The 18,704-nt window shown below is 42.7% G+C and overlaps 1 protein-coding gene across 3 annotated transcripts in view; it reads left to right on the top strand.

Moving 5' to 3' along the window:
- LOC118366239 (solute carrier organic anion transporter family member 1C1-like) overlaps positions 1-15,960 on the top strand; it is a 70,216-nt gene extending 54,256 nt beyond the window's left edge. For 2 of the 3 annotated variants that reach the window (XM_035748752.2, XM_035748754.2), the window contains 11 exons: positions 43-176; positions 353-502; positions 1,170-1,268; positions 1,991-2,239; positions 2,462-2,626; positions 5,653-5,848; positions 7,162-7,327; positions 7,633-7,817; positions 12,691-12,755; positions 14,570-14,687; positions 14,921-15,960. In XM_035748752.2, the coding sequence (XP_035604645.1) occupies positions 43-176; positions 353-502; positions 1,170-1,268; positions 1,991-2,239; positions 2,462-2,626; positions 5,653-5,848; positions 7,162-7,327; positions 7,633-7,817; positions 12,691-12,755; positions 14,570-14,687; positions 14,921-15,161 (1,768 nt within the window). In that variant the 3' untranslated portion in view covers positions 15,162-15,960. The remainder of the gene's footprint in view (positions 1-42; positions 177-352; positions 503-1,169; positions 1,269-1,990; positions 2,240-2,461; positions 2,627-5,652; positions 5,849-7,161; positions 7,328-7,632; positions 7,818-12,690; positions 12,756-14,569; positions 14,688-14,920) is intronic. The other variant, XM_035748753.2, reaches the window with a different exon arrangement.
- The last annotated feature ends 2,744 nt before the right edge of the window (positions 15,961-18,704 follow it).

Genomic DNA, 18,704 nt, shown 5'->3' with positions numbered 1-18,704 from the left:
CCCTCCCTTCGCTAAACAGTCGCATTGGTGTTTTGTACGCAGCTATAAGTTCGAAACGTCAATCCGATCGTCAGTGAATTCAACCAATAACCTCTCTCCATGTCCAGCGCGTCTGTTGTCACCCGCCGCGCTAGCTTCGGGTGACCCGCTTTCTGAGGCGCCAAGCACAGGGACAGGTGTGTCACCAAAACACACGCACACATGCTCATGTACATGCATGCCACCACGCAAACACAAACCCACGCACACACAACTGTACGCACACAAACATGTACTCATGGATACACACGGATATGCGCGCACACACACACACAAACAGTGCTGTAACTATTCTCTCTCTCCCCCTTCCCAGTAGGTTGTGAAGGAGAGTCCAACCTCTCCATGTGGATCTATGTGTTCCTGGGGAATGTCTTACGAGGGATCGGGGAGACGCCAGTGCAGCCCCTTGGGATCTCGTATATAGATGATTTCGCCAGGGAGGAAAATGCTGCATTTTACATTGGTAATAGACCAATTGGAAAAACAAACACATTTTAGATAATGTCACTGTGCATGATTTGAAGTACAATATGCTAAGTAGATCTGGCAGTCTGAATAAAATGCCTTTCAATCTGATTCATACACTAAGGGTCCGATTCAATCAGATCCGCTTTAGCCAACATCCGCATAGCTGATGTTTAGACAGTGTGGGAGGTGGAACTGCGTTAGAGCCACAAGTGGCTCCCAGCTTTACATGCAAAGCATACATTGCCAGTTACATTAACAGAAATCTCATGCAGCCTCTTTCTTAAACACTGGAATGTGAAATGTAATCTACATCTCGATTAGGATAATAAAAAATGGTCATTATTTAGATTTTATGATTTTTCAATTTGAGTGTAATTATTTCTATATGGCCTACACTTTCTGGTTCTGAACTTCTAACTCAAGAGGGGCTGCTCACTACCAAAACATCTGCCATGCAGGTGTCTGCTGTCGCTGGTTAACACTAATCTAGCTCTTTGTGATAACATGAATGGACAAATGCTCCAGATAAGCAGAGGCATCTCTTTGACCTTTTAAAAATCACACACACCCGTCTTATTGTTTACTGCCTAATGGAACCGTCTCTGGTTAGTATAATAAATCAATTGCTGTGTGTGTGTGTGTGTGTGTCTTTCATATTTCAGGCTGCGTTCAGACCATAGCTGTCATTGGTCCTGTGTTTGGCTATTTACTGGGATCCCTGTGTGCCAAAATATATGTGGACATTGGATTTGTCAACATGGGTGAGTAACCGGTATCTAGCGTAACACTGAGTATTCTGTCTAGGCCGCCTACACACTATTGGACTGTAAATAGTGAGTTCTCCAGTTTAGACAGAGACAGGGCATTCACCTCTGTTCTGTTACTATTAGACGAACAAACAGCGCTCTGAGTTGAGTTCATTGTCGTTCCTAGAGTGCACTCGCTGACTGTGTTCAATAAGTGTTTGTTATGTATGATCATGCTTCTAGATTCTAGGTTATCAGACTAATTGAACTAGTGTGCTCCAGAACGTGTGCTCAGTGACGTCAGCTACTAAATTTGAGTAACCAATATAAAGCAGGAGAGATGGTTATTAAGATATGCACAAAAAGCAGCTGTGCTGTGCTTGTTTTCTCTCTCCAGTAAGTCTTGTCGCTAGGAACGTTGCTAGTTTACTCATAATGTATTTAGTCCCCAACAGTCACAGCTCTCTCTCTGTGCTTGTCCTCCCTCTATAGAGACTATCACCATGGCCTTCTCTTGTTACATATATGTACTGACATGTATGTGTAACTGATAGATGCACACACACACTACATGTTCATGTTTTAAAACGTATGTACATTGTAAAGTCTTTTGTCTGCAATGTCTTTTTCGTTATATGTCGGACCCCAGTAAGACTAGCTGTCGCCATTGGTGTTGGGTAATGGGGATCCTAATCAATCCAATTTAATCAAGTGCTGTGTCTCCCCTCCCTGTATAGAGAGTATCACCATAAGCCCTGGTGATGCTCGCTGGGTGGGGGCCTGGTGGTTAGGTTACCTTGTAGCTGGGGTGATCACCCTGCTTTCAGCCATCCCCTTCTGGTTCCTGCCCCGTTCCCTGCCCATCCCATCAGACCGAGGCCCAGCCCAGTGTACCCCGGAGCAGACCAGCTTCATCAAAGACTCCCCTCTCCTGGAGCATAAGTACCAAGCCGACGAGCCAGCCAGCTTTCTGGAGATGGCCAAAGGTATTTTGTTGAATGGGGATGAAGTTGGAACATTTGCTGGTTTAGATAATGATTGGAGTTTAAAAAGGCTCTTTTAAAGTCTGGTCAGGTACAATGGTATATCAAATTCAGGTTGCTTTGGATGAAATTACCATAGTATGGAAAAAGGTAGACAAAAATGACCTTAACAATTGATGATGTAGTTGACAGGTGATGCTGTTCTGTTGATTGTTTTTCATCTAGATTTCATACCAACGTTGAAAACCCTCCTGGGGAACCCAGTGTACTTCATCTACCTGTGTGTAACCATCATTCAGCTGAACTCTCTCATCGGCATGGTAACCTACAAGCCCAAGTACATAGAGCAGCATTACGGGCAGTCCGCATCAAAAGCCAATTTCCTGATGGGTACGTATGGTTGGCCAATCATATTGCTTATTTGCCTTGATCAGTGTTGGGGAACGTTACTTTTAAAAGGAACTTATGTTACAACATGATTTACTATGGAAAGTAACTTGTTACTTTACTTCTGCGTTACCAAAAACAAGTGTCTTTTGACACTATATAAATGAGTCACCCGCAGTGTTTGTCATAATACCCTGATGAAGACAGCTTGTCTGTCGAAACGTTGGACATAACATTTTTGCATCTGAGCTCCTAGAGTGTGTGGTTCTCCTAGAGTGTGTGGTTCTCCTAGAGTGTGTGGTTCTCCTAGAGTGTGTGGTTCTCCTAGAGTGTGTGGTATTATTTTGTGGTCCACCCCGCTTGCCAGCACCTCGCCTAAATAGGTGTGCGTTTCTTTCGCCTCTAGGTCAAGCTTATAGGCCCAGTGCAGTCAAAAGCATGTTTTTCCTGTGTTTTATATTTATTTCCACACTATGAGGTTGGAATAATACTGTGAAATTGTGAAAATTATGATAATGCCCTTTTAGTGTAAGAGCTTTTTGAAAAGACCACCTGAAATTTCTGCCTGTTTTTGATGGGATGAAGTTTTGGCCTAGTGCAAGGGTAGGCAACTAGATTAAGCCACCGGACAATTTTTGCTGGAGCGGATGGTTGGGGGGAAGGAACATAATTATAGTCATTTGTACACTGCAAATTTAACACAACTAAGCCCAAAAAGAGGTTGTATATGAAAATGATAATAATTTCATACCATGATTATATTATATTATATTAAACTCTTTCATCTGAAGTCCTTGTGATTTTACAGTGTTCTTCACCCCCAGAAAATCACTTCCAGGACGGTTTAGGCCCGTGGGCCACATGTTGCCAATCCCTGGCCTAGTGGCTACCGTCCAAAAATGTGCCTTTCCTCCGTAATCTATAAATCTGGCCTATACCAGCTCAAGTAATAATGACAGATTAAATATATCCTTTACAATTCTTTAATAAATACATTATTTTGTTGAATTATTTACACATAAGTAAAAAATAATACCTACAATATACAGTGCCTCCAGAAATGATTCACATCTTCACATCACTTGACTGTTTCCACCACAGGAGACCTGTAATCTTTGTAGTGACTGGGTTTTTTGATACACCATCCAAAGTGTAATTAATAACTTCACCATGTTCAAAGGGATATTCAATGTCTGCTTTTTATTTCTACTTATCTCATAGGTTCCCTTCTTTGTGAGGCATTGGAAAACCTCCCTGGTCTTTGTGGTTGAATCTGTTTTGAAATTCACTGCTCAACTGAGGGACCTTACAATTATCTGTATGTGTGGGGTACAGAGATGAGGTAGTCATTAATAAATCATGATTCCATGCAACTTATGTGACTTGTTAAGCACTTTTTTTTTTACCCCTGAACTTATTTAGGCTTGCCATAACAAAGGAGTAGAATACTTAATGAGTCAAGACATTTCTGCTTTTCATTTTGAATTAATAAAAAATAAAAAATAAACATAATTCCACTTTGACATTATGGGGTATTGTGTGTAGGCCAATGGCACAAAATGTAAATTCAGGCTGTTTTTCTCAACAAAATGTCGAGGGGTAGGAATACTTTCCGAAGGCGGGGTACAAAACTGACTGGGCACAGTTAAAGGAGAGCTCAAATACAAGGTCAACTGGCTACCAATCTGTTTTAAACACAGATACAAACTTGGCGCAGAGATATGAAAACACACAAGTTAACGCGAGCAATAGCCCTTTCCAAACATGCAATTCGTGAACCACAACGACCAGATTGTCTAGATACCAATTAGTTGTATTGTATTATTTTCATAGAAGTTGCAGCAGCCTTTTCAAAAGGACAACGTAAGCATGTTCCAACATTCAGAACTCAAAGTCAAAAATAAAAACACCTTGTTGATTTATTTCACTGCTTTCCTCTAAAGTAGCGATTAACGTTATACGGCACAGGAAAAAGACTGAAGATGCTTCTTGATATTTAAAGTGGAGTTCTTCGCAGTGTACAGGCACTTATCCCCGGGGCAGAGTTAGCATTTTACTGTGACGTTCCTGTCCTTTTCCCCTTACCAATTCAAAGTAATGTGAATTCTTCCACCATGCAAATTCTATTGTCTCTGCCGTCTCACTAGTTAGAAAAAATAATAATAATATTGTAAATGAATGACTTGCTTATTTGAAAACGTAATTAAGTAACTGATTAATTAAATAGAAAAATGACTCGTTACCACAAAAAAAAGTAATCCGAGTACTCTAACCCGTTACTTTGTAACCCGTTACCCTGTAACGCTTTACCCCCGACACTGGCCTTGATTCATCTCATGCGTGAGCTAGTTCAATTTAGATTGGAAACTTGAAAGGACTCGCTTTATGCATAGATAAGCACATGCATGCAATATTGTTAAGACTAGATCAAGCAATAGGAGGTCAAAGGCGCTGTTTTATTGAGCTATACAATGTGTTGATTCAACCCTCAAATGTGAATGCTGATCTAAATAGGCCTCATGCTCCACTATTGACCTGACCATTGCATGCTGTGTATGAAAGGTAATGCAATATCTAGCATAACTACAGTAATAGAAGGGACAGATAGAATATGATATCTGTACATTGATGTATGAAATAGACCAAGAGCTTTGGTCTTTGAGTGGGAGTTGGACAGCGCTACTGTGTGTTCTCTCTACTGTCAACTATATCAAAGGCTGAGTCTCGGGCAGTATGGCCTGGTTCTACTCTGCTGTACTGTATGTAATTGGTTGTGGAATAGCACTGGCATAAAAGGTAGATGTATAGCTACAGTGGTATGAAAGGTAGCAAAAGCTACAGTATGGTATTGTGTGAAAGTGAATGCCTGGTTTAGGGCTTTGGCTGGCTCACCTGGTGTTTCAGTCCCATTGAACCTGTCGTCAAGACCTTAGCCCTGGCCTAAATCCTCCATGACTAGGAATGAAGAACAGTTCTAAAGAATGAGACCTATGTCTTAACGTTTACAGAGTGTGTGTCGTTGGTTCCAGGTACAATCAACATCCCTGCCGTGGCGTTGGGAATCTTCACTGGCGGCCTGCTCATGAAGAGGCTGAAGCTGAGCATCATGGGAGCGGCCAAGTTTGCGTTCGGCACCTCTCTGATAGGCTACTTCCTATCCCTCTTCTTCTTCGTCATGAGCTGCGAGAACGCCAAAGTGGCTGGGATCACACTGCCCTACAACCGGTGGGTTGATACACACACACACACACACACACACACACACACACACACACACACACACACACACACACACACACACACACACACACACACACACACACACACACACACACACACACACACACACACACACACACACACACACACACACACAGCTCTTGGTAGAAGTTGCCTTTAGGTACATACATATTTACCCTCTGTAAATGTTCTATTCCTAGCACCACAAACAGGTAACATGCTGGAGTGCGTATGCTAATAATTGCTCCTAGAGGACAGCATACCTCCAACACTGGAGAGATGTGGTCCAGAATAGCGAATCAGGCATTTCACCCATCTACTGTACTGTACGCCCCTTGGTTCTGTCAAGACTGTTTGCTGCTAATGTCAATATCAGAACCGACACTGAATTTGGTTGATAACATTAGTATTCATTGAGTCGGTGAAAGTATACTGAACAAAAATAGAAACGTAACATTCAACAATTTAAATTATTTTTGCTGAGTTACAGTTCATATAAGGAAATCAGTCAATTTAAAAAAAAATCCATTATGTCCTAATCTATGGATTTCACATGACTGGGCAGGTGCACAGCCATAGGTCCACCCACTGAGGAGCTTTATTACAGGCAGAAATACTCCTCAGTTTCATCAGCTGTCCGGGTGGCTGGTCTCAGAAGATCCTGCAGGTGAAGAAGCCGGATGTGGAGGTCTTGGGCTGGCATGGTTACACGTGGTCTGCGGTTGTGAGGCCGGTTGGACGTACTGCCAAATTCTCGAAAACTATATGGGAGAGAAATTAACATTAGATCTCTGGCAACCGCTCTGGTGGACATTCCTGCAGTTAGCATGCCAATTGCATCCTCCCTCAAAAATCTGTGGCATTGTGTTGTGTGACAAAACTGCACACTTTAGAGTGGCCTTTTATTGTCCCCAGCACAAGGTGCATATTTGTAATGATCATGCTGTTTAATCAGTTTATTGATATGCCACACCTGTCAGGAGGATGGATTATCTTGACAAATGATAAAATGCTCACTAACAGGGATGTTGACAATTTTGTACACAACATTTCTGGGATTTTTATTATTTCAGGTCATGAAATATGGGAACGACACTTGTTGCATTTATATTTTTGTTCAGGACATATCTTATTATGCATTTGATTAAATACACATCACACCTTCTGTATCTGAGGTCAAATCATGTCTGTATTCATTAGATTATCTGTTTAAAGAAAAGTGCTATCTGAATTAAATCTCCTATTAATAACAGCCCCACTTTCTCTCTCTCTTTCTCCCCTTTTTTTCTCTCTCTCAGGGTGGTTGGTGTATCGTATGAGGAGCGCTCAGTATTCTCAGCCTGTAACTCAGACTGTGTGTGTTCAGACAGAGACTGGGACCCTGTCTGTGGAGAGAACGGCATCACGTACGTCTCTCCCTGCCTGGCTGGCTGCCAGACCTCCACAGGATCAGGGAAGAACACGGTGAGATGATAGGACGGAGGCTGCATCCCGAAATGGCACCCTGTTCCCTATATAGTGTACTACTTTTGGGCTCTGTTTAAAAGTAGTACACTATATAGGGAATACAGTGCCATTTGAGATGTAAACTCACTTGTGAGCAACAGGGTAAAGGTCCATTTAATTTCAGTATGATTTCAGTCAGAATTGACTCGCACCCTGGTGGGTTTATGGAAAACTTTTGAAGCAGCAAGTTATGATGTTGTTTCTGTTTTTGTGTCAAATTGTCTTGTCTTGTCTTGTCTGTGTGTGTCTGTGTGCTTCTGCAGGTGTTCTCTAACTGTAGCTGTGCGGTGGCAGCAGGGCTGAGCAGTGGTAACCTGACAGCCAGTGTAGGCCACTGTCCTCACAGAGACGACTGTGACCGTGTCTTCCCTTACTTCCTGGCTCTCTCTGTCATCACTTCCTTTATCATCTCCCTGGGTGGCACGCCAGGCTACATGGTCCTCATCAGGTCAGTCACACACACACCCATACACAAACAAGAAGGGATGGTCATAGCAGTTGGCAAGACAGCACAAAGAAATCTGGGGCTCCGGCTTCAACAAGGTACCTTAAAGGGGAAACAATCAGAAGCCCCATTTGTAGCGTCCGTTGTCCTGATCATGTCCACATTCGTATTGTGCGTCGACAGGTGTAGACGATCAAAAGACGCATTGTGATCTGATTGTGATTGTATTTTTCTGACCACCTCTGGTGGTAGTGAAAGGCGCATCTTGTACGGATATCCTTGGTGTAAACAAATCGAAAGTGTATACATTTGGCCAACGTCACAGTTGTCCCGGCCTCTTAAAAAAATCACACCAGCCAATTGAATTAAGAACATGTTTTTAGAAACCAACTGCCTACTGACACTGTGGCCAGATATGCCACAGTCCAATACCGAGGTCCAGCTCTGATTAAAATGGCAAATAGAAATAAAGATATTTATGAAGAGATATTGTCCCGAATAAGAGAAAAGAGGTTCTCCCCTTCCCACGTTCAATGCCAGCGCAAATTCTAATATTTGAAAACATTTTAGGCTACAGAAATGCATTCCCTGTAACTTAACCTGATTCTGTTTTTACTGTGTGCATTAGGGCCTAAGTATAATTTTTATTTATACTGTGCAATAATTGTATTTTGTACACACATCCAGATACTCAGCTCATTTGTGTGGTGACGTTTTTAGAGATGGGAGAGATTCACTGACTTGTTATTTGTCCATCTGTGGACAAGTCGAGGTTACCGGGACAGTAGTCTGTTACGCCCAGACTTGAATCATTGGATAACAAAAGTAGGCTGTAATGATGAGAGTCTAAAACTATTGACTATAAAAGTGTGCTGTTTCCTGTCGATTTAATACAGCTTGTGTCATAATGGGAGGTCCAAGGGAGGTTGGATTCATTTGCATACAGGGGGGGACCAGGGAATCTGGTCACAATAGGGACGAAGTGGGCAGATAAGAGACATATATTACCATGTGTCCATGCAACAAAATATTGATCAGATAGTGACCGGATGATGACAATCACATTAATGCAAGGTGTAACCATGGCTACTGAGAGAACCTAACCTGCATAAAGTCTACTACATTTACTTGCACCACCTTGTTCAGAATGATCTCACCCTGAAAGTTCTCAAATTTCACTGTAGTGAAATTAGCTCACAATGGGTGACAGAGTGGCTGACCAGAAGTTGAATGTAGTCTGTGTAACAGACTTAGGCAGGGATTCAATTCAACTGCGCTTTGTCTGCTATGCTCCATTTCAAGGTCATTTTTGATTGAGGTGACATATGCAGTGTTTATGATGAGCTATAACGCGGAACCATTGCCTTTAAAAGCTGCATAGCAGACAAATCGCGATCAGATTGAATTCCGGCCTTAAAGAGCCGTGTTGCAACCATAGAGGCCTCTAGTGGTCAAAAGGCCATATTAGCATGGGCAGTGTCATTGAGGGCTTCCACCATTTTAATGTAGTCAACTGGGTGGAGTCATGTCCAACCGGGTCATCCGGAGTGATCCGCCAATTGGGAAGAAGAAAATGTAAATAGCCTTTCATAATATTCTAGTCATAATATTCATAAAACCTAAAGTTCATGAAGGGAATTGGTTCCAATTGTTTCCCCACCATTAACAGCTAATTAGCATTTCCTTTTTGGGAGGTAAATATATTGATAAGTCACCTTGTCCGATAGAGATTTACACAGTTATCAAAACGTCTCAGGGTAAGCGAAACACAGGCCTTATTTAAGTGTTTCTAAAATCCCCTATAGGAAACAATGAATGGTGGAAAAAACGATGGGAACCATTTCCCTGTTTGACCACTAGGTTTTATAGGTATTTTGACATCTCCACTGAGGGGCACTATGGCGCTGCACATGCTGTCACAGACGCTATAATGGCACATATACAAAGATGAGTCTTCTATCTATCTCTATGGTTGCAACAGACTTTATGGAGGGCAAGGAGACAGTCACATGATGCTTTCAGGTGATTGAATTACGTGGTCTGACTGGAATGAGAGAAGTTTTTACGAGTCGGCTCATTGTTCTTCCTACTCTCTGCTTGTGTGTCCATTCAGGGTTATAGCAGGAAATATAGATTCAGTACACTTTAAGTACATTTAATTGAAATCTTTATCCCGCGGCATACGTCATAGGGGTTATAGGAAAGTCAGCAATAGAGGTTTTACTGTATTTCAGGAAAGTAGAATATGTGATTTGGTGCGGTACTGTTACTGGCTAAAACTAGTCCTTGATTAGCCTTGGTTAGCTTTGAGCATGTACACAAATGCGCACACACAAACACAAACACGCATGTACATGCACGCACACACACACACACACACACACACACACACACACGCGAACACAAACCACAATCCAGCAGATCGGCCCAAAGCTCGATCAGCTGACCCTGATGAAATGTGTTGCCCTTTCTGGGACAAATGAAGTTATTGGAAGTGGCCTATTTCCTTTTGTTCTGATATTTTTAGAGTCTTATTTGTCTGAGATGGGTCTGCTTCTGTTTTTGCTCTGGGTCTTGAGAGAACAGCTGAATAGCCTCACTCCCCCCTATCTGAGATACTTACTGCAGCCCTCACCCTCCACATACAACACCCGTTTTGCCAGTCACATTCTGTTAAAGGTCCCCAAAGCACACACATCCCTGGGTCGCGCCTCTTTTCAGTTCGCTGCAGCTAGAAACTGGAACGAGCTGCAAAAAACACTCAAACTGGACTGTTTTATCTTCATCTCTTCATTCAAAGACTCAATCATGGACACTCTTACTGACAGTTGTGGCTGCTTCACGTGATGTATTGTTGCCTCTACCTTCTTGCCCTTTGTGCAGTTGTCTGTGCCCAATAATGTTTGTACCATGTTGTGATGCTGCCATGTTGTGTTGCTACCATGCTGTGTTTTCATGTGTTGCTGCCATGCTTGCTGCCATGCTATGTTGTTGTCTTAGGTCTCTCTTTGTGTGCTTTGTCCTATATTTGTATTTTTTTATTTTTTTATCCCAGCCCTCGGCCTCGCAGGAGGCCTTTTGCCTTTTGGTAGGTCGTCATTGTGAATAAGAATTTGTTCTTAACTGACTTGCCAAATTAAATTAAATAAAAATAAAATAGCAAGGTAGTAAGGGCAGACATTTCTGACAGTGTACTGCCTTGCTCTACCAACAGAGATCAGTAGTACTCACTCTTTGGTACTCACTGGCTTCGTCAGAACGTCTTCAGTTAATTTACATTATGTCAACAACACTAGTCTTTTGAATTGACCTTTAAAACCTCTTTGGGCTCACATCCGGTTAACGGGATGATATTACAACAGCCAGTGAAAGTGCAGGGCGCCAAATTCAAAACATCAAAAATCTAATTTAAAATTCCTCAAACATACATGTATCTTATACCATTTTAAAGGTAACCTTGTTGTTTATCCCAACACAGTGTCCGATGTCAAATATGCTTAAAAGCACCACAAATGATTATGTTCGGTCACCACCAAATGACACAATAAACACAGCAATTTTTTCCAGCCAAAGATAGCAGTCACAAAAAGCACAAAGAGATACAATTAATCACTATGATGTCAGATGACACTCATAGGACTTCATGTTACACAATACATGTATGTTTTGTTTGATAAAGTTCATATTTATATCAAAATATGAGTTTACATTGGCGCATTACATTCACTAGTTCCAAAAACATCCAGTGATTTTGCATAGCCACATCATTCAACAGAAATACTCATCATAAATGTAGATGATATACACATGGAATTAAAGATATACCTCTCCTTAATGCAACCGATGTGTCTGATTTCAAAAAACCTTTACGGAATAAGCAAACCATGCAATAATCTGAGACGGCGCTCAGAACAATAGTCAAAATAGCTGCCATGTTGGCGTCAACATAAACAAGAAATTACATGATAAATATTCCCTTACCTTTGATGATCTTCATCAGAAAGCACTCCCAGGAATCCCAGGTCCACAATAAATGTTTGTTTTGTTCGATAATGTCTGTTATTTATGTCCAAATACCTCATTTTGTTAGCGCGTTTGGTTTACATATCCAAACGCTCATTCTGGTCAGCGTTACATCGGACATAAAATTCAAAAAGTTATATTACAGGTCGAAGAAACATTTCAAACTAAGTACAGAATCAATCATTAGGATGTTTTTAACATATAAATTCAATAATGTTCCAACCGAAGTATTCCTTTGTGTCTTGATGAGCAATGGAACACAAGTGGATACCACGAGGAATGCGCATGATCAGAAAATGGCTGACTGCCAGACACCTGATACATTCTGCTCTCATTCAGTCCCACAATACAGTAGAAGTCTCATTCAAATTTCTATAGACAGTTGACATCTAGTGGAAACCCTAGGAAGTGCAACATCATTAATATCTCAAGGGGATTTCAATGGGAACTGTGGTGAATACATACCAAGCTCAGATTTCTCACTTCCGGTTTTGATTTATCCTCAGGATTTTGCCTGCCATATGAGTTCTGTTATACTCACAGACATCATTCAAACAGTTTTAGAAACTTTAGAGTGTTTTCTATCCAATACTAATATGGATATATTAGCAACTGAGACTGAGGAGCAGGCCGTTTACTTTGGGCACCTTATTCATCCAAGCTACTCAATACTGCCCCCCAGCCATAAGAAGTTAAAGCGGTTTGAGTATGCAAACTTAATAATGAACCATAACTAAATTGTGGATACTTTCATATCATAACATTTCATTTATAATATCTTCAGATCTATATCTATTATCTGTTTTCATAGTTATGGTAAAGTTCAAGTTGATGATGGTGTTCTTCCATGCAGGTGTATCAAGCCTCAACTGAAGTCCTTGGCTCTGGGGTTCCATACTCTGTCCACACGTACACTTGGTGAGTCAATACTGTCAGATCACAGATGTAGGATCAGTTTACCACCCAAAATGTTAACATGTGGGGGGCAAAAAACTATCCTTAGATCTGCGTCTAGGGGCAACTTCCTCCTACTCCTGTCTGATCAAGCCATACCCCTCTCAGAGCCAACGCAGCTTAGCAACCCTGATATTGTAATAACATGCGTCTTGGTGAGAGGTGTAGGAGTCAGGCGCAGGAGAGCAGGGATGTCTGAGAAGCGTGTTTAATAATATAGTCCACCAATACGAAACGGCACAGACAAAAATCCCAAAATTACGCTCTCGAATAATCAGAAACTCGTGCAAACACACGGAGGAACAAACACAGTTCCGACACTTTACATACACGTGCGTAATAGCGAAAAAACAACAAACATCAAATACAATCGAGCGCAATACACACAAGTCTAATCCTGAATTGACATCCGAATGGACATGTCGATCAATTGGTCCAAGGACAGGGTGGTGTCTCTACAGGCCAGCTCCCTATGGACGTCCTCACGCAAACTACACCTATAGTGATCGATCAAGGCCCTGTCGTTCCATCCCGCGCCAGCGGCCAAGGTCCGGAACTCTAGAGCAAAGTCCTGAGCACTCCTCCTCTCCTGTCTCAGATGGAACAGCCGTTCACCCGCCGCTCGACCCTCAGGTGGGTGATCGAACACGGCCCGAAAGCGGCGGGTGAACTCTGGGTAGTGTTCCTCGCCGAGTCAGGATTGTTCCATACCGCGTTGGCCCACTCCAGGGCTTTACCTGCGAGGCAGGAGACGAGGGCGTTCACGCTCTCACCCCCGAAGGAGCCGGACGAACGGTCGCCAGGTATAGGTCCATCTGGAGTAAGAAGCCCTGGCACCCGGCCGCCGTCCCATCATATTCCCTCGGGAGGGCGAGTCGAATCCCACTGTGCTCAGGCAATGAAAGAGATGGTAGTGGTACTGGTTGGGGTGTGGCTGATAACGGTGTGGGAAGGCCACCTCTCTCCCATCTCTCCATCGTCGCCATCACCTGATCCATGGCGGTCTCCAGTCGGTGTAATACTGCCGTGTGGTGTTGAACTCGCTCCTCCACGGACCCTGGGAGTGCGTCCGCTCCTGCTGACTCCATAATTATATAGGTGCAGGATTCTGTAATAACATGCGTCTTGGTGAGAGGTGTAGGAGTCAGGCGCAGGAGAGCAGGGATGTCTGAGAAGCGTGTTTAATAATATAGTCCACCAATACGAAACGGCACAGACTCGGAGGAACAAACACAGTTCAGACACTTTACATACATGTGCGTAATAGAGAAAAAACAACAAACATCAAATACAATCGAGCGCAATACACATAAGTCTAATCCTGCACGAATTACGGCAGGTAACAGGTGCCCTATATACCCACAGAAATCAAAGCAATTGAAAACCAGGTGTGACAAGGAACACAGACAAAACAACCAGAAAAAGAAAAAGGGATCGGTAGCGACTAGTAGACCGGCGACGCCGAGCGCCGCCCGAACAGGGAGGGGAGTTACCTTCGGTAGAAGTCGTGACAGATATAAAACTAGCTGCAGCCAGTTTGTTTCCAAGTCACACATTTCTCCACTAATCAGCTTCTATTAGGATTAATACCCTGAACAAAATCCTCTTAAAAATCCACTCTGTTGCAAAGGTAATCCTTGAAAAATGATTACTTGTGAATCAGGTGTGTTAGCTCTGGGCTGGAACACAATCCTGCACACATTGCCCTTTTCCATGACCAAGATTAGCCACCTCCGTATTACTGGTAGATCATTTTGTGTGTACTTGTGTTATAACAGCGGGCATCCCAGCGCCCATCTACTTTGGGGCAATCATCGACACCACGTGTCTGAAGTGGGGCCAGAAGAGATGCGGAGGGAGAGGAGCCTGTCGGATATACAACACTACAGCATACAGGTAATGCACACATACACACTACTGGTCAAGCCTGATACACAACAAAAACGCACACAGACCACACACTTACTCCAAAGTGATAATGTCGGAGAGGCATACCCTCTATAACATCAGATGCTGAACATTGATTTTCAAGACAATATTGAAGGCAACCCCAGTAGCCTTGCCACTTGAATCACCAGTGTAATGTCAAGACGTTGAGTGTGTGTATCCCCTGGTCTCTCTCTCCTCAGGATAGCTTACCTGGGTCTAACTATGGGCCTGAGGACAGTTTCCTTCCTGCTGTGTATACTGGGATTCGTGCTGCTCAAACGACACCTGCGGAGAGAGGAACGCAGTGCCCACCATGTGGCCAACGGAGGAGCAGAACTGGAGGTACTCAGGAAAGAGGAAGTCCTAGCCTCCAACTCGGACCAATCGCTACGGACTTCCACAACAGACTACAACAACACAGAGAGAGAGACACGGCTGTGACAGTCTGAGACAATCTCCCCTGATCTATCATGTTACACACACACGCGAGATGTGCAGGAACCAACAACACTCGGCGCCAGACCATCTCATAGAACATCAATTATATATTTGTACTGAACCTGTCTAGGTTATGTATATTTAAAAAAAAAACATGTTTTGATATAACTGACATATTTCATGGATGTACCTGCTGTATTTGACAAAAACACAAATGTAACAACAAAGAATGTCATCTTTGTTGTTTTTTTACAAAGAAAGTATTTGATTGGATTTGTTAACCATTGGTTAACTGTTTTTACTGTAGCGAGAGTCCGGTTTCGGTCACTGAGTATTTTTGCCACAACTCCCAAGGTCGTCTACATTATAATATTGTTAGACAGCCTCAATCTGTTGAAAGAGAATGTCAGACACTCTGTGTTTCTCTACTGTAAACATTGCCAAAATATGATCTCAATAGCCCTGTTTATACCTGGTTCGAACATGCATCCTTCATCCTGATCTTGTCCGTTTACACTTAATCACAGCAAATTGGTCAGTGTTACCTAGTGTTGATATTTCAGTTTAACATTTGTAGCTCTGCAAGTGTTAAATTAACACTCAGTGGTGTAAACCCCACTGTTGTTGTTAATAACAAGGGTTAAACCAAAACCACACCCATCATTATATTTCCCAGAATGCTCTATTGCAGGTAGATTTTTTTAAATAGTTTATTTCAATATCTATGTTTTTGCATGTACATTGATTAATACATTTTTCTCATGCTACTCAAATATAAATAACATACAAATTTCTAAACTAATCCAATATGTTACTTGGACTTATTGCACCCGGCACCGAAATGGTTGTTCCAGTTTAGATGCTTTAGGTAGTCTCGTCTCTTATTCTTCCCAACCCGCCAATCATTCTGAATGCAGGTTGCTGGTGAATGCCAGGTTGCTCCAAACGTAGGCTAACCCCACTCTGTCTGGATTCTACTAGGAATTACACATCACTTTGCCACCCAGCATAATGTGACCTGCACACCTGATTATATCAAGATGGCGCCGAAGAACATGGCTGACGTTTTACATTCTCCCAACCAATTGTGCTATTTTGTTAGTTTTTTTGTGTAACTTATTCTTTAACATATTGTGTACATAATGTTGCTGCTACCGTCTCTTATGATCGAAAATAACTTCTGGACATCAGAACAGCCATTACTCACCGCTAACTGGAAGAAACCTTTTCCTTTAACGAGTCCGACGAGAAGGATATCCTGCTTTCACTGGAACAGGCCCATATCCCCACTTTTTTCATGAAGAAAATATGCAGGAAAAGGGACAGCAGATCGGGCTGCCTTCTGAGAATCCGTACTCCCACTGTAAACTCCCACTGCCATCCGTTCTTCTTGCTAATGCGCAGTCATTAAGATTATCCTACCAACGGGACATTAAAAACTGTAACATTTTATGCTTCACCGAGATGTGGCTGAACGATGATACGGACAATATAGAGCTAGCGGGATTTTCCATGCACCAGCAGAACAGAGACTACCTCTGGTAAGACGAGAGGTGGGGTTTGTGTCTATTTGTCAATAACAGCTGGTGTGCAATGTCTAATATTAAAGAATTCTCGAGGCATTGCTCGCCTGAGGTAGAGTACCTTATGATAAGTTGTCGACCACACTATCTACCAAGAGAGTTCTCATCTGTATTATTTGTAGCCGTCTATTTACCACCAGAAAGCGAAGCTGGCATTAAGACCTCTCTCAACCAACTCTATAAGGCCATAAGCAAACAAGAAAATGCTCACCCAGAAGCGCCGCTCCTAGTGGCCAGGAACTTTAATGCAGGCAAACTTAAATCATTTTCACCAAATTTTTACCAGCATGTTACATGTGCAACCAGAGAAAAAAAAACTCCACACACAGAGATGCATACAAAGCTCTCCCCTCGCCCTCCATTTGGAAAATCTGACCATAATTCTATCCTCCTGATTCCTGAATACAAGCTAAAACTAAAGCAGGAAGTACCAGTTACAATACAGAAGTGGTCAGATGACGCGGATGCTACACTACAGGACTGTTTTGCTAGCACAGACTGGAATATGTTCCGGGACTCATCCAATGGCATTGAGGAGTATACCACCTCAGTCATCGGCTTCATCAATAAGTGCATCGATGACGTCGTCCCCACAGTGACTGTATGTACATATCCCAACCAGAAGCCATGGATTACAGGCAACATCCGCATCGAGCTAAAGGTAAGAGCTGCCACTTTCAAGGAGCGGGAGAGTAATCTGGACGCTTATAAGATATCCCGCTATGCCCTCAGACGAACCATCAAACAAGTAAAGCGTCAATACAGGATTAAGATTGAATCCTACTAAACCGGCTCTGACGCTCGTCGGATGTGGCAGAGTTTGAAAACTGTTACGGACTACAAAAGGGAAACCCAGACGCGAGCTGCCCAGTGACGCGAGCCTACCAGACGAGCTAAAAGCCTTTTATGCTCGCTTCGAGGCAAGCAACACTGAAACATGCACAAGGGCACCAGCTGTTCTGGATGACTGTGTGATAACGCTCTCAGTAGCCGATGTGAACAAAACCTTTAAAAAGGTCAACATTCACGAAGCTGCTGGGCCAGACAGATTACCAGGACATGTACTCAAAGCATGTGTGGACCAACTGTCAAGTGTCTTCACAGACATTTTCAACCTCTCCCTGACCGAGTCGGTAGTACCTACGTGTTTCAAGCAGACCACCATAGTCCCTGTGCCCATGTAAGCGAAGGTAACCTGCCTAAATTATTACCGCTCCGTGGCACTCACTTTGGTAGCCATGAGTGCTTTAAAAGGCTGGTCATGGCTCACATCAACAGCAGCCTCCCGGACACCCTAGACCCACTCCAATTCGCATACCGCCCCAACAGATCCACAGATGACGCAATCTCAATCACACCCAACACTGCCCTTTCTCACCTGGACAAAAGGAACACCTATGTGAGAATGCTGTTCATTGACTACAGATCAGCGTTCAACACCATAGTGCCCACAAAGCTCATCACAAAGCTAAGGACTCTGGAACTAAACACCTCCCTCTGCAACTGGATCCTGGATTTGTTGACGGGCCGGGTACACCTGCCTACTGACTCGGTACCGGTGCCCTCTGTATATAGCCTCGTTATTGTTATTATTATTGTGTTACTTATTGTGTTATATTTTCTTAACTCTTTTTGAACTGCATTGTTGGTTAAGGGCTTGTAAGTAAGCATTTCACAGTAAAGTCTACCTGTTGTATTCGGCGCATGTGACAAAAGGTTTGATTTGTTTTGATTTTGCCTGTGAGTTTCTGGCCACTGTATTAGGGTTCAAACTAAGTCCTCAAAATAAGGACTCGTGAGTTGTGTTGTACTGTCTTATATTGTTTTATTTTAATGATAACATATTCACTTAAGTTCTCACTTGGTGAAGGCCAAAGGACCAAAGTTGGATGAATGCAACAACCATATCTTTGTCACTAACAAATACAATCATGGGTGGTAACTCCACAATTCACTCGAAAGG

This window comes from Oncorhynchus keta, chromosome 33, assembly GCF_023373465.1.
Source record: "Oncorhynchus keta strain PuntledgeMale-10-30-2019 chromosome 33, Oket_V2, whole genome shotgun sequence".
Classification (NCBI taxonomy): Eukaryota; Metazoa; Chordata; class Actinopteri; order Salmoniformes; family Salmonidae; genus Oncorhynchus; species Oncorhynchus keta.
The sequence above is the reverse complement of the archived record's forward strand: the minus strand, read 5'-3'. Positions and strand labels throughout refer to the sequence as shown.